The 14,813-nt window shown below is 46.0% G+C and overlaps 2 protein-coding genes across 6 annotated transcripts in view; one reads left to right on the top strand and one right to left on the bottom strand.

The window, feature by feature from the left end:
• Positions 1-544: 544 nt before the first annotated feature.
• Positions 545-10,814, bottom strand: CHCHD7 (coiled-coil-helix-coiled-coil-helix domain containing 7). Of its 5 annotated transcripts, none has more exons than XR_013824734.1 (4): positions 7,824-10,759; positions 6,139-6,237; positions 5,010-5,393; positions 545-1,118 (listed from the first exon to the last, which is right to left on the bottom strand). XR_013824734.1 is itself a non-coding variant. In XM_079902448.1 (4 exons), exons 2-4 carry the CDS (start codon positions 7,875-7,877, stop codon positions 5,289-5,291), a joined length of 258 nt encoding a protein of 85 aa, XP_079758574.1. In that variant the 5' UTR covers positions 7,878-7,893; positions 10,766-10,814; the 3' UTR covers positions 545-5,288. The 5 variants fall into 5 exon arrangements, 4 of the variants coding, with proteins under 4 accessions (XP_079758574.1, XP_079758573.1, XP_079758575.1 ...); XM_079902448.1 differs by adding an exon at positions 10,766-10,814 and having other exon boundaries at positions 545-5,393; positions 7,824-7,893; XM_079902447.1 differs by adding an exon at positions 10,766-10,806 and having other exon boundaries at positions 545-5,393; positions 7,824-9,816.
• A 410-nt stretch (positions 10,815-11,224) lies between these two features.
• PLAG1 (PLAG1 zinc finger) overlaps positions 11,225-14,813 on the top strand; it is a 45,287-nt gene continuing 41,698 nt past the window's right edge. The window contains exon 1 of the mRNA XM_079902370.1: positions 11,225-11,468. The gene's annotated coding sequence lies outside the window, so the exon portion shown is untranslated. The remainder of the gene's footprint in view (positions 11,469-14,813) is intronic.

A 14,813-nucleotide genomic window follows, 5' to 3' on the forward strand; every position in this document is an offset into this window, starting at 1 on the left:
ACCAGGGGAAGGAGTGTGGATGTCTATCCTGAGGTAATGGCAGGTCTTGGGAAGCTTAAGCAGGGGGCTTGCTGGGGTTGCATTTAGGGAGGTTCTGTGGGCTGCGGTCCCAAGAAGGACCTGGAGCTGGGCGAGGATTCCCGAGGGCAACAGCGTAGATGGTCGCAGGGATCCAGGGTCATTGCGATAACCTGTCTCAGCGCCTCCAGAACTACCCTTCTAAACACACACGGGACTTGACCTTCTCCATCTCAGAACGCTGCAGAGCTTTTCTTTCTGTACAGAGGGAAGTTTAAGTCCCGGGAACAGCATTCAGGGCCACACACAACGTGAGCCCAGCCCACCTGTCCAGAGCCCCTGCCGCATCCCCTTCACCTACTCTGCTCTAGTCAGTGAACAGGACGTGCCCCTTCGTGTCTATCGAGGCCACTCACCCTCTGGGAAGCTTGCCCTGGCCGCTCCCGGGAGCATCCTGAAGTCCCCTACGGCCGGCGGTGCCTGGCTCCTCCCGCACGGTTACCCCAGCGCTTTGCACGTTGCGGGCACCTGGCGGATGTTTGCTGAGCAGAAGTGAACTGCAAGTGCAGTGCTTGTACTTGGATTCATTTAGTGTTTATTGACCACCAGAAACCACGGGCAAAAAGACTGATCTACTTAATTACCTTAAAATGTAAAACACTGCTCAGAAATGAAAACACAAAGTTAAAAGACAAACTGGGAGAAATATACAGAATACATTTGACAAAGAGGTAATTCCCTTACTATACCAAGAGTTCCCCAAATTGCTCACACCAACAATCTAAAAAAAAAAAATGAGCAAAGGAAATAAATACGCCCATTCCATTTTTCACTCATCAACTTACAAGGATGAAAGTTTTAAAGTGCCCAGTGGGACTGAGGGCGTGAGGAACGAAAACTCTCAGGCTTTGCTTCTGGGAGTGCGAGTGTGCTTCCTGTGGGAGGGGGTTTAGCAACATCTACACGATGCAAACTACTGAAACCTTCCACTCCTACACACGCAGCATACACATAAAAACGGAGCAAGCAAAGAACCGCAGCTGTCGCCCCGTTCCTAAGAGGGGACCCCTCAGTGGGAGACTGGTTCCAAGACGGTGTACCTGCACAATGAAAGAACTAGAGTAAATCTGTAAGCACACGTGGGGAGTTGTTCCAAACTATATTGCTAAGTGAGAAAAGCAGAGGGCCTCCACTCATGTACTATGATGTGCCTTTTGTGCAAAACAAATAAACAAATATACAGATACGCTCATGCAAACATAAAACCGTGAAAACCACTGACGTTGGCTGCTCCTGGGCAGATTTATTTACATTGTAAACCCGTTGGCATTGTTTGAACCTGCGTGCTTTTCCTTTTTACTTTTTTTTAAATCAATTTATTTATTTTCGGCTGTGTTGGGTCTTCGTTGCTGCACGCGGGCTTTCTCTAGTTGTGGCAAGTGGGGGCTACTCTTGGTTGCGAGGTGCAGGCCTCTCATTGTGGTGGCTTCTCTTGTTGCAGAGAACGGGCTCTAGGCGTGCAGGCTCAGTAGTTGTGGCATGCGGGCTCAGCAGTTGTGGTTCGCCGGCTCTAGAGCATAGTCTCAGTAGTTGTGGCACGCAACCTCAGTAGTTGTGGCACGTGGGCTAAGTAGTTGTGGCTCACGGGCTCTAGAGCACAGGCTCAGTAGTTGTGGCACACGGGCTTAGTTGCTCCACGGCATGTGGGATCTTCCCGGACCAGGGCTCAAACCTGTGTCCCCTGCACTGGCAGGAGGACTCCTAACCACTACTCCCCCAGGGAAGCCCTGAACCTGCAAATTTTTCATTGTGTTCAATTTTAAAAGCCTTCCCTCCCCAAACACATACACAGCTTTGATCCTTTATTACGTACTAGACGTTTGCCAGGCGTTATGGGCAGAACCACAAATGACACTGCTGCATCCTCCAGGAGCTTTCAGATAGATACAGTGATTCTCAAAAGGACTGGTTTTGCATACCACACACACATGGAACCTGCGATGAGACGCTTCCTACCAGCGTGAGATGCACGGGAACACGGTAAAATACCTTCTATGCATCTTGTTAGTCGATAGTTGCTTCCAAAGGCCTGCCTGCCTCCCAAATTTCTCTAGGCACCTACTCACGTCCTGACACAATTAATTTATTAGCTTCACCTCTCCCAAAGTAGAATCGTAGAAAGAGAAATTAAAAGAGTGGCAAATTTAACAGTGATGACGTGGGAAACCCCTGGGACTCTGTCCCTTCAAGTGGTGCAACAAGATCTCTAACAACCAGGTTACAAGAATAGTGTCCCAAAGTCAGCAGGGTGTGTGCAAAGGTGTAAACAAGAAGTTAGCAAACTACTGAAGACAAAGTTAGAACTGAACAGTGTTGCCTGGGTAGAACCTGGGTAGAGTCATATGCTCACATATGTTAAGAGGTTGCTGATCAGAAATACCCAGTTAGTCTGTCTTCAAAAGTACTTCACAGAAAACACACCTATAGATACCAATCATCGAGGAGCTGCACCATCACTACAAAACTACAGTGATCAGGACAGTGCACGACTGGCATAGACATCAACACAGGGATCAGTGGGACACAACTGAGGTCCAGAAACACTTTCACAAACACAATCAGCTGCTGTGCCACAAAGGTGCCAAGACAATTCAGGAGAAACCACAGGCTTTTCAACAAAAGAAGCAGGGACGACAGGCAGGGCAGCCACGTGTGCAACAGAATGAAGTTGGACCCCTACCTCACACCACATTCAAAAATTAACTCAAAATGGATCAAAAACCTAAACATAAAAGCTAAAACCATAAAACTCTTAGAAAAAACGTAGATGTAAACCTTTGGACCTTTTCTTAGATATGTCACCGAAAGCTACAACAAAAGATGAATTGGACTTCATCAAAATTAAAAGCTTTTGTGTCTCAAAGGACACCACGAGGTGAAAATACAACCCACACAGAATGGGAGAGAAAATTCACAAACCAGGCATCTTGTAAGGGACTTGTATCTAGTATGTAAGGAACTCTTGACAACTCAGTAATAAAGATACACAACCTAATTTAAAAATGAGCAAAGGACCCGGAAGAACACTTCTCCAAAGAAGATATACAAGTGGCCAACACGCAAGTGAAGATGCTCAGCATCGCTGGGCCTCAGGGAAACGCAAATCAAACCCACAGTGAGACCCCAGCTCACGCCCACTAGAATGGCTGTCACCAAACGCAGATAATAAGGGTTAATGAGGATGTGGAGAAACTGGAACTCTGATACAGTGCAAAATGGTGCTGCCACTTTGGAAAACAGTTTGCTGGTTCCTCAAAAGGCTAAACACAGTTACCGTATGACCCAGCAATTCAACTGCTAGGTATACATCCAGAAAGAAATTAACGTCCACGCAAAACCTCGTGCACAGAAGTTCAAGAAGCAACATGACTCATAAAATAGCCAATAGTGCAAACAACCCAAATACCAATCAACTGATGAGTGTATAAATAAAAGGTGGTACAGCCATACAATCGAAGGTTACTCAGCAGTGAAAGGGAATGAAGTACTGATACTCGCAACAGAACGAACCTTGAAAACATGAGGCTAAGTGAAAGACGCCAGCCACCAAAGACCACATGTCGCATGGTTCCATTTCTGGGAATGTCCAGAACAGGCAATTCTAGAGACAGAAGGTACGCTGGCAGTTGTCTACGTGCTGGGGAAGTGGAGGAAGGGTGGTGTTAGGAGGAAAGGAACTGTGTGCTAACAGGTACAGGCTTGCTTTCTGGGGTGATGCCCCCTAAAATCCATTGGGGGGCCACCTGCACAACTTTGTCAGTTCACTAAAAACCATCGCATTGTACACTTTAAATAGATGGCTTATATGGTTTACAAACTGCATCTCAATGAACCTGCTGTTAAAAAAAAAAAAAAAGAGCTAGGCCAGGACAAATAGCTACCGGATGAATGCTGCTGTTGGTATGTACCTTTAAAAGGGTGACATTAAAATTCCAAACCCTTGAACAAGCTTAAAAGTACTGAAATGCTTCTTACACACTATGTATTAGTTTCTTGTCAGCTCCTATTTTAACCCATCATTTTAGAGCAATCAGTACAAATCAAAGAATTTCTGAAAGAATCCATCTTTTATTCAAATAGAATCACATTTGGAAATCAAGATCATATGGTTTAAAACCATCTGACCTGGGTTTTGGATTCAGACCAACGAGAAGGATAGTCTGTTGTCAGCATCCGTTAAAACACTACTCCTGCTCCAGGACCAGATGAAAACAAGGGACACAAACTATTTGTTTTCGCTGACTTTATAAGTACATTAAATTTTATCAAATAATGTATCTTTTACAATTCTGTAAATGAAACAAACTGGATTTTAAAAGGTGGTGAGTCTGAGAGCTGCTCCACAATCCACCCAGTCACTATGCTGAACGTTCCTGCTTTCGTATCATTAAATGAAGCTGAGCTCTGGCCTCACCCGGTGCTGCAATCACTTGATGAGCCCCAAACTCTCCTGGTCCACCTCACCCTGCAAGCAGAGATCCTACTTCTGAAAGTATCACCTTTTCTTTCCATTACTGTGGTTCAAGGATACTACGCCTTCACAAGGTTGTCCAGTATTCATAGATTTTATAGAATCCTTTGACTAAGCCTTTCCTTAAAGAAAGCAAATGAAGACAGCCAGTTCTTTTTCACGCCACTTCAGCCAACCTTGCCTTTCCCCTGCTCCCCTAACCTTTTTAAACCGAGGTACGTGAGTGAAGTCAGGGCAGGGATCTAACGCACTGGGATTAGACGCCCACCACGCAGCCACCCTGGACTTACCTTCCCATCTTCTCCCCACCACTCAGTCCCCCACCTCACCCTCCAGGGGGAACCGTCTACACACTGCTCTCCAGATGTGGCTCCAGCTTTCCCTCCATCATGTCGTCACTCACATCACAAGCACTGCTTCCCTTTCACCCCCATTAAGTCCTTCCTCGTTCCCGACTTACTTCTCTTTCGAAACTCAGCGGAAAAGCTCGACTCTTCATGGACTCTTTCCTGACGCTCCCCTGCCTTCAGGAAGTCTTGTAAACTCGGTGACACGGCACAGCCAGAGCGGCCTGCTCTCGTTATGGCACTGAGAGCAAACACAGAGGACACAGGGCTTCCCCTGGTGGAATCTGAGGGCTGTCTGGGTAAGGCCTGGAAGGTCTTAAGAAGTTACCGTAACCACTTATTAAACATATTCATCTGCTTCTGAGTTAAATAAACCACTTTAATGCAAACACTCAATAGGGCATCTTGCCCATTGCTTGCAAGATTATGTCTCTCTCTGCTGCTGTAGGCATAGACGGCTTCACTCCATCCCGTCTTCTCTGGATCATGATAGAATTCTGTGTGTATGTGCAAAAAAGAAAAACCAAAATCAGTCAAGTACTAAATGCGAATCAGTTACCAGTAATCTGCTATTGTGGTCTTCAGAAAGGAAACGTAAAAAACCGAGTTTAAAAAAAACAACAAAGAATGCATTCTAGGACTCCAGATACTGTTTTCAGACGATTCTCAATTAAACAGAAGTGATTGTTCCCACAGGAATATGTTAACTGTAACTGGGGTGGGGACACACTTTGTAACTTCAGGCCCATCGAGAGGAGCTACGGAGTAACGGCCAAATGAAACCAACAGGTAAGCTAGCAGAGGGACAGGAAGCAGCTGGATCCAGAGCTCAGAGAAACAGAAATTATATGGCAACGTCCGCCAAAAATGGGACCACGGGTGATGGCGGGAGAGGAAGAAGAGAAAAGGAAGCCTGATGCGTGTTGTGACGGGGCGAGCCACCTATTCCGCTCACCTCCAGAAAACTCCAATTGTTAACAAGGCTATCGCTTTAGGGCCGCAGGCACTTATGCACGTAGGAAGACACACCTCTATCAGAGCTGCGTCCTTACACGTGGGCAGAGGGTGAGGCAGCTAACGAGAGCGCCCAAGGATCCTTTAGGGCACACGGAGGATAAAGTCAAAAAGGTAAGTTTCCGACAGCCATCACTAAGGAAGGATTGTGGGTGCTGACAAACTTCAGGCTTCAGTTTCAAGCTGAGCAGATGAGTTTCAACATAAAGGTAACCAAACTAGGCTTACCCAGAACTTCCGGCAGTTTTTGTACTTCAAGAAGTGAGCGGAACACCTTTCTTTGTCATAGTTATATTCATCCATACATCTGGTAGAAGCATCAGATTCCTTAAATATGTAAGATAGGTATCATTTAAGAGGTGGAATGGCATCTAAAAAAAAACAAACTTCTGAAGCTGCTTCCCCCCCAGAGCAGGTAATGTGAAATAGTTCCTTTTTGTTCATTTGAACGAACAGATAATGAACAGGAACAGAATTATCTTTCCAACTATCCCAGCATTCGTTCTGCTCAAAGCAGACATCTTCCTTTTCACAGCGGCGTCAGTTTTCTGAACACCTGATCACAGGAATTTGAGTCGAAGCACTGACTGAGATCACTTAACCCAGTAACCGGTCAATGAAGAGGCCGAGGCAAGGTGCAACATGCTCAAGATCACGGTGCAAGGAGTTCCCTGGCGGCTCAGTGGTTAGGACTCGGTGCTTCCGCTGCCGGGGCCTGGGTTCAATCCCTGGTCTCGAAACTAAGATCCCACAAGCCACACGAGGCGGGCTGGAGCGGGGAGGGAATCACTGCTGTATGTGGAAGCAAAACTCAGTCTCCCGACTCAGAGGGCAGCTCTCCGCCCCTCCAAGTTCTCGCTTGGCCTTGAATGTTTGAGTTAAGGTGGTTTCGAGAACCTAAGTAAGTTGCTAATGACTGGTCTGCAAGGTAACTTAACGACATTCATCTCAACGTGTGTTCGGCTATCATTTGCTCCATTACGCAAGTAAGTACACAATTATGCAAGCAATTTTAATAGGTTATCATTAATATCACTTCAAAACCACAAGGAGCAACACAGGGCTAAGAGTTCAAAGGAGGGTAGCTGCCATTTGGGAGTTAAATTTCAGCTGTCTGAACTGGAAGTAGATTGGAGAACAAACTTCAAAGTGAAAGGCATGATCCCGAGACTCCAGCTAAAGGGAAGCTTTAAATAAAGGGGAAGGTAACTTCCTTCACAGATCTAAGAAACATGGTCTAGCTAAAGAGACTTAGTAAAGCCGTTAAACAGATGTCATATATGTAGCAAAGCTAATCTTCTAAGCCAAATATTTAATGAATGTGTATATTTGGAAAATGCATATAGGATCGGGAATATAATTTTCATAGCACCAGTCCAACGACTGCATTATTCAAGGGTGACAATGCCACAAGTAAGAACCGCTAAATCTTACCAAATAAATGCCAATAAAGCTTTACCATTACAACGAAATGTTTTGTTTACATGATACCTTTGTGAAAACCTTCAGGCTTTAAATAGCCTAATTCAGTTCTCAACCCTCATCCTCAGCAGGTTGTCTCAGGGACATGATGAAGGCATTCCTATCAAAACATAAATTTCAGGGACGGTTTAAAAATACCTACTTTCCATCTTTGCATGTTTGGACTCAAGAATTTCCTCTGTGTTACACATGCTTGTCTAGTATAACAGTGATGTTATACAAATTAGGGAAACTTAAAAGAGATGAATCCTTGTTAGCTAGATTATGAATATCTAAAAATGCTCTAGTGAAATAAGGATACACAGGCCAGGAATATTTCTCGTACAGAAATAACTTTATTTAAGAACTGCAGAAAACTGACGCCCACAAAATCAGAAGAAGCCTGTTTTTCCAACTCGATACTCACGACAATTAAAAGCGATCTGGCTTACCAACAAGCAAGGATTTATGTCAGGATCTCTCAGCCTTCCAGCTACCACGGGCATCCTACCTGTCTTCTTCCTGCAGGCAGATGTTGGGGAAGAGTTACACAGTGGATGACAATATAAGCTAGTAAATCTCATCAGCTCCACAAGTACTTGAAAAGTTAATTCTGCCATAATGATTATCCAGTGAGGAACTCATATAACCTCTGTATTTTCAGAGTAAAGACTTGGATGTGATTCTCCTTTGCACTGACTTGTGCCTCAGCACAAAGGCCTTATTTAAATTCCTAAAGTGCATCTACTGAAATTTGATTACAATGTCCAGAACGAAAGATAGTTCAGCTAAAATTTGGTTTTCGTTTACTCCTATTTCTAAAGGTTAAGCAATTAAATGTGTTAACGAAACCTAAGAATACCGCATGCACTCTATTACTTCCTTATTATATATGGATTAGCACACAAAATAAGGGTGGAATACTTTAGTACAACCCAACTTTAGCAAAAACATTTGTTAACTAAAGTACGTGAATGTCTACTCCATGGCCAGCCCTGGGATGGCCGATATACCAAAAACAAAAACAAAACAAAGTTATTACTTAGTTGACATTCTGAAAAGTTAAAAAAAGAAAATCTGAAACTTAACTTCCAGGGGCATCTTCTATTTAGCTGATACTTCCCAGGGTTGAAGGAAGTCAGGGAATGCTACTGTAGAGCATTCATCTTCCAACTAAAGCCGTATACAGAGATACAGCTCTGAAGAAGCCTTTATCCATTAAAGATGACCACAGTTCTCTAAGGGCCAATTAGTGATTCCAAGTCAAGCTGTATACTCATATAACAAGTATGTCGACTCTATCCCAGGACAACTACTCTCTATAATGAAGTTAATTGAAATTGGTATACTATTATCTTCAAAGACATGTCATAGAAATGAACTAAAAGGGAAAACTAAAAAAAAATAATCAACTGACTGTTAATTACTAAAAGGTAATTTTTTGTTTATTTCAACGTATTAGCATACTATCGATTAAGCCACCCACAAATATTTTTAAATGCTCTGCACTAAGTTTAAGGAACTTACTCCTGAATGGTGTTCTAGCTTAACTGTCTTTTACCTAGAGGTCTAAGGAGAAGCCAGCAAATAATGCAGTATGACTTACCAAAAACACCACTGAATAAAAACTGCATCAGTATAACCAGACAGAGCTCAGAATTTTTGTACAAAGTGGTTTCTACTTTCCTTGCCCAAGATGGGACCATCAAAACATATCAGTCATGTTAAAAGAAATAAAGTACATTCAGGAAAAACAATCAAACCCCACCAGCTCCTGAAAAGTGAAGGTATTCTGAATCTTGAGTCAACTAGTTCCGTTTCTCTATTAAGAGAAAGATCACGATGTCCAGGCTAAAGGAGATAACCTCTGCAAAGAAGGATGGAAAAAAGTCTAATCGTTCGGGGGTCTTTTCAGTACCCACTAAGTAATCCTTCTATTTTATCATCTTCACTGACCAATACATGAGTATACCTAGCTAGCAGAAACATCTTAGCAAAAAGGAAATTCAAGATGCTGTTCAACTATATGTAGAAGCTTCTTCCTCTCCTGAATACAATTCCTTTACAGCCTTCACTTCTTCTTATGAGAGGTGAGGGCACTAAGTAAATTCACAGCCTTCCTTTCTACATCTGTCCTATGCTGTGAGAGCAAAGAACTCTGCTTAGTTGTTCATATGCCTTGGATATAATCTCAACAACGATCAGACGCAGACAGAACTCAGGTTGCCTGCCTCCTGTGAAAGTGTTCTGGTTCGCATTTTATCATTGTCATGGGTCAGGAATTCTTTACAAATAACACCGAGGTAACATCACATATACCGAATCAGGTCTGCTGTAGGAGTTTATCCACCTTTCATTTCCTCTCCCTTCTGGATTCTAAATACAAGTCAATCTAAGTTTGGATTTCCGACTGTCACCTTCTTTGCATGAATCCTCATGTATCAACTGGAAATGAAGAGGAAATGTCAGTTTACAGTGAGGAGCGGGGCTGAAGTCAAGTTCGAGTGTTCCGCCAGCGAGGCCTTATCTACTTAGTTTCTGAAGGTACCAAACAAACGTGACGAAGCTCTACTTGCAGGGGACAGTCAGAAAGAAACCAACGATTTGAGAGAGGGGCCGCAAAAGCACGGCACGTTTGAGGAATAGCCCTAAAATCTTTTCCAAAGGGCAAACTGCTTTAAAAAGTATTTCTTGATTTCCCACCCAGTGGTTCAGGTCGCCACTCCGAGCAGCTCTGCAAAGGAAGGGGGACGCGAACGCTGCTGACCCGTCCAGCCCACCCCTCCCGTGCTGGTCCTTGCCCAGGCAGGGGTTGCGGCCCTCCCACACCGCAGGGCAACCGTCGGGAAGCTGAAACACGTCCTGCGAGGCCCTCAAGCCTTTAACCCACGGCTGGGTGCAGGCAGGCAGGGTCAGGAAGTAGCGGTGGCCCTGCGGAGGGGGCGGGGAAGGCGAACGGAGACTCTGGAGCCAGGCGAGCCCCAGGCCCCGCTACCTCCAACGAGCTGCCCGGCCCCCCGACGGCGGCCGCAGGTGAACCCACCTTGCCCCGACCTTCACCTTCGACGGCGCCCAGAAGAGCAGGGGGAGAGGAAAACGCAGGGAACTGGGGGCAGGGCTAGGCATTTACGCTCCAAAGGCTGGGAAAAAGGGTGAAGGAAGGGTGAAGGAAGGGCCGGGGGTGCCCAGGCAGGGGGCAACTTCCTCGTCCCCGGCCCGAGAAGACCCGTGTTGCGGGGAGGATGTGACGGGAAGGGGCCCGCGCCCAGGCGAGGCCTGGTGGAAGCGGCGTCACGCCGGAAAAGCGGATGCGGGCCCCGCGGCGGCCCAGGCGCGCCAGTCTCTTCCCGCAGCCCGGCAGCCGCCGCAGAGGGAAGGGCGGGGAACTACTCACCTCGGGCTGCCGCTTCACCAGCGCCCAGGCCGTCTCCAGCTCCAAACACGTCAATGGCTCACGCAGCGGGACCTTAAGTAGCGCGCATCCCAACGTGCTGCCCCCGCTCCCCGGCGGCCGCCGGCCCAATCGGGGCGCGCCGCCGCCTGACTGACAGCTGAGCGGGGCCTGGCGCGGCGGGGGCGGACGGGCCTCGCCCCGCCCCCGGCCGGCGGGAGGAGGGCCGAGGCGGGAGGAGTGGGCGGGGCGGCGCGCGCGGCCCCGCCCCGCGCGACCCCCCCGCGCCGCGGCCCGCCTCTTAACACTTCGGCTTGACGGGCGGCCTGGAAGGCCAATCGGCGGGCCCAGCTGCGGCGGCGGCGGCGTCCAGTGGTCGACCCCGGGGCGGAGCTTGTGGGGGGGCGGGCACAGCGGCGGGCGGGGGCAGGGGGCGGGCCGGCGGGAGGCGGGGGCGGCGGCCGAGCGGGCCGGGGGAGGCAGCGGTGGGCGCGACGTCGGCGGCGGCGGCGGCGGCGGCGGCGGCAGCTGCAAGTTGGGCTGCAGGGGCAGCGCATACACTACAATGGCTGCTGGAAAGAGGCGTAAGGAAACAATTTCCAGGCCCGCCGCGTCCAGCCCGAAATATGAGAAAAAAATTATTAGAAATTCCGCGGGCGGTGTAAAGGCGGCGGACGGGCCGGAGGGAGGATGTTAAAGCCCCGCGGTGAGTTCTCCCGGGGTCCGGGGCGGCGGAGAGGCGTTTAGCGGGAGAAATATCAGGGTTATTTAAATTATGGGACTCGCCGAGGGGGCAGAGGAGCCGCGGCGGCGGCAGGAGGAGGAAAAGTTTGTGCTACTCTCAGCCCCTGCTCAGGACCCCAGAGAGAAAAATAATAATAAAAAATAAAATAAAATCATTCAGCGGGGGTGCGAGGACTCCCGGAGTCGCTGCTGACAGGGCAGGGGGCGATGCGGCTGGAGACCCGAAGGTGAGGTCGGTGGGAAAAAAAAAAAACCCTTTCTTCAGGGTCTGGAAAGTTTGAAAAGTTTTCCTCCTCCTCCTCCGCTCTGGTGCTGTGAATATTGTGACAGCGGCAGCGGCAGCAGCGAGAGCGGAAGACATTAGAGACCCGAAAAATAAGGGAAAAATTAATATAAATTCAGTTTTACGAGTAAACTCTCCGCATTTTCCACCAAAACATCCCGGGGGAAGGTCGCTTCCCAAAGGGCCTGGCGGAAACCCGCAGTCGGCAATATTTGGGGGGCACTTTGAGTGACTTGGGGGAACTTTGCCCCTTTTTCAAAAGAGGTTTTTCTTTTTTGGAGAAACGGATTTGTTTTTGCCCTTTCCTCAGGTGGGCGAGTCGGGGTCGGGGTGCGGGGTCTACGGGGAGGTGTGAGCCCGGGGTGTGTGCCTGCGGGAGGAGGGGTGGTAAATGAAAGCAGGAGATCTGCACAGAGCAGGGACAGCTTGTTGTCAGTATCATAAACAACCAAAATGGAGGGAGAACTCAGGCATATAACCAAATAAAAATTTTTTAAAAATCGCAAAAAAATCCCAAAAAATCCGGGATGCTCCCCCTTTTCTCGCTCAAGGTAGAAGGATGAACCGCCTTTCCCCTGAAGCCCATTTTGACTTTGCAGGGACCAAGGAGTTAATATTTATTTATTTTTTAAAACTTTCGAAGGGCAAAAGCCTTTTATAACTCAACCGACAATGAGAAAACGTGAAAATCCGATGCTCGAGAAGGAGGGGGAGGGAGGGGGGGAGGTGGTAGTGCAGAAACTGCTAAACTTATTGGTAATGTGGACTGATCTGCGATAAGATAAACACTATATTTGCTATTTTATAACTCTCTTTTAATGATCGTTGCGGGGTTTCCCCCCCCCCTCCGTTGGAAAAAAAAGTGATGCCATTTTCTTAATAGAGTTAATATGTGTGATTGGAAGAATAAACCTTTCCGGCTTTAGATGGCATTTTCGTCGCATTTATGCTTCAGGTTTTGTTGGTGGCTCCCTCGTTTCTTCAAACTAGGCTCTACAGAGGAGGGGTAGAGAGGTGATGCTGCACACAGAGGCTGGTGTGCAAGACTGGAGCACCTTTTGGGGTGGGGTGGGCAGTTGCTGGGTTTATCCCTTCCTGACACGTTTGCTTCACGTGCTCATCCTCAGGAAGGAATGTTCAGCTGAGGTTTTCTGGTTTTACGTATAGAAAAGGATGGTGCCTCTTGCATCACATTGAAGTTAATGGGAAAGTGCTGCTGATGTTGGTTCCACGTGGGATATGGGACAGAGCAGGGCATTTTAAAGGGACAGCTTCTCTTTTCTGATGATTTTCATCACCTACACAGAATCCCTGCGTGAGGATCAGAAGCAGAGGTTCTGGGAGGGTGTGGTGATGGAAGAGTCTCCTCTTTCCATTACTCAAATGCACCCACCTTTAGCAGTGATGGAGGGAAAGGAGGGATAAGCAAGCCCAACAGAAGATGGATATTGTGAAGATCAGTTTGTATCCAAGCTGTTCTTTTGTGTAACAAGCCCTCCCAGGAACTTTGCATGTTACATTGCTTTGCTTTGGAAGCTGATTTTGGAAGGAATTGTGGAAAAATGGGAATAGTTTAAGGTGTGTGGTGTAATGGTATAGCATTATTGAACAGCTATGAATTCTGTGCAGTGAGATCAAAGAGCTGTGTATGCCCATAATGTGAATTTTACAGCCATTTTGTAAAAGCTGTAAAATACCTAATATTCAATTTGGCTTAAGGTACATTGAGGACTTCTGGTTGAAAACTCCAGACAGAGTGGTGGAGATTCTTTTACACTGTAAGCAGGAGACATTTCTTTAAGGGAAAAAAAGCACATACACCAACACCATGGAAAAGTTTACGCATACCCATTTTAAAACCCCATCCTATACATGTGCTGTAACTCTGCGCCTTTGAAATGGAAAGGTTTTAAAGTCCTGTGACCTACCAGTTTGCATCTTTTAGGTTGAATTTATTTGTGTTATTTAACAGGAAATGTTTACTGATCATAAACTACTATTGAGACTAATGGCTTAGATTTTCACAGTATTTCCAAAATTTAAAATGTGTAGGTTGTTTGCTGTCCTCTATTGGAGATTAAGGTTAATCTCGAATAGAATTTACTTGTGTTCCGTTTTCCACAGGTATATGAAGTTTCTGGAATAGATGCCTATTTTCCCTTGTTTTTATGATTTATAGAAATGGATTAAAATTAGGGCTGGAGTTTTAGACTTCTTATACAGAATATTTTGTCTTGCCATACTGTACAAATTATTATTTTGAAGTCTAGTGTGTGTTAACCTGTGTTCACCTCTGAGCTCTTATCTGCACCTTTCTGTAAACATCTCCATGACAGCATTACATTGGTGTAGTGTGGTTTCTGATTTTGGAAGCAATTGCAACTTTCTAATAACTCATTAAAAAATTAATCCCATGAACCACTGTTAAATCAAAATTGATTGGAAAGTGATTAAACTGTCAAAGGAGAAGAGAAACTCCCCCCCCCCAAATAATCTTTCCAGAGGTTTTGGAATGCCATTAATACTTATAAAACCTTTGAAATTTATCGTACATTTTCATTGTTATTTTGGCTCAAGACAGTTACATTGACTATAAATGGTCAGAATTCGGTTATGTGTTTAAAATAAGTGGGACTTTTAGATCTTGAATAGTTGCCACTTTCACAAACCAGATACTAATATCAATAAATTCAGTTTCTGTAAAAGTGAAGGAAAAGTATTTCTTCCAGTTACATTAGACCATTGAGTTATTGAGGTTGTTTGGACACTTCAAGTTGTGATTAGTTTACTGTCAACCTAAATAAAAGTGCTGGTATTGTGATTTTTTTTTTTTCTATCTCACAAAGAATGGTATGAAACTTACTTCATGTTTGGGTTTTACACAACTAGTTAGTTTTCTGAATCAGAAAATACACTCAGAGCGCACAAGTATAAACCTGTAATTCCTCAGAGAGCCTTATTTAGATAGAGCAGAGCATGATTGCTACTTTGAATTGACTGTACTGAGCTTTTTTAATGCCTGAG

Source organism: Stenella coeruleoalba (genome assembly GCF_951394435.1).
Source record: "Stenella coeruleoalba genome assembly, chromosome: 17".
NCBI lineage: Eukaryota > Metazoa > Chordata > Mammalia > Artiodactyla > Delphinidae > Stenella > Stenella coeruleoalba.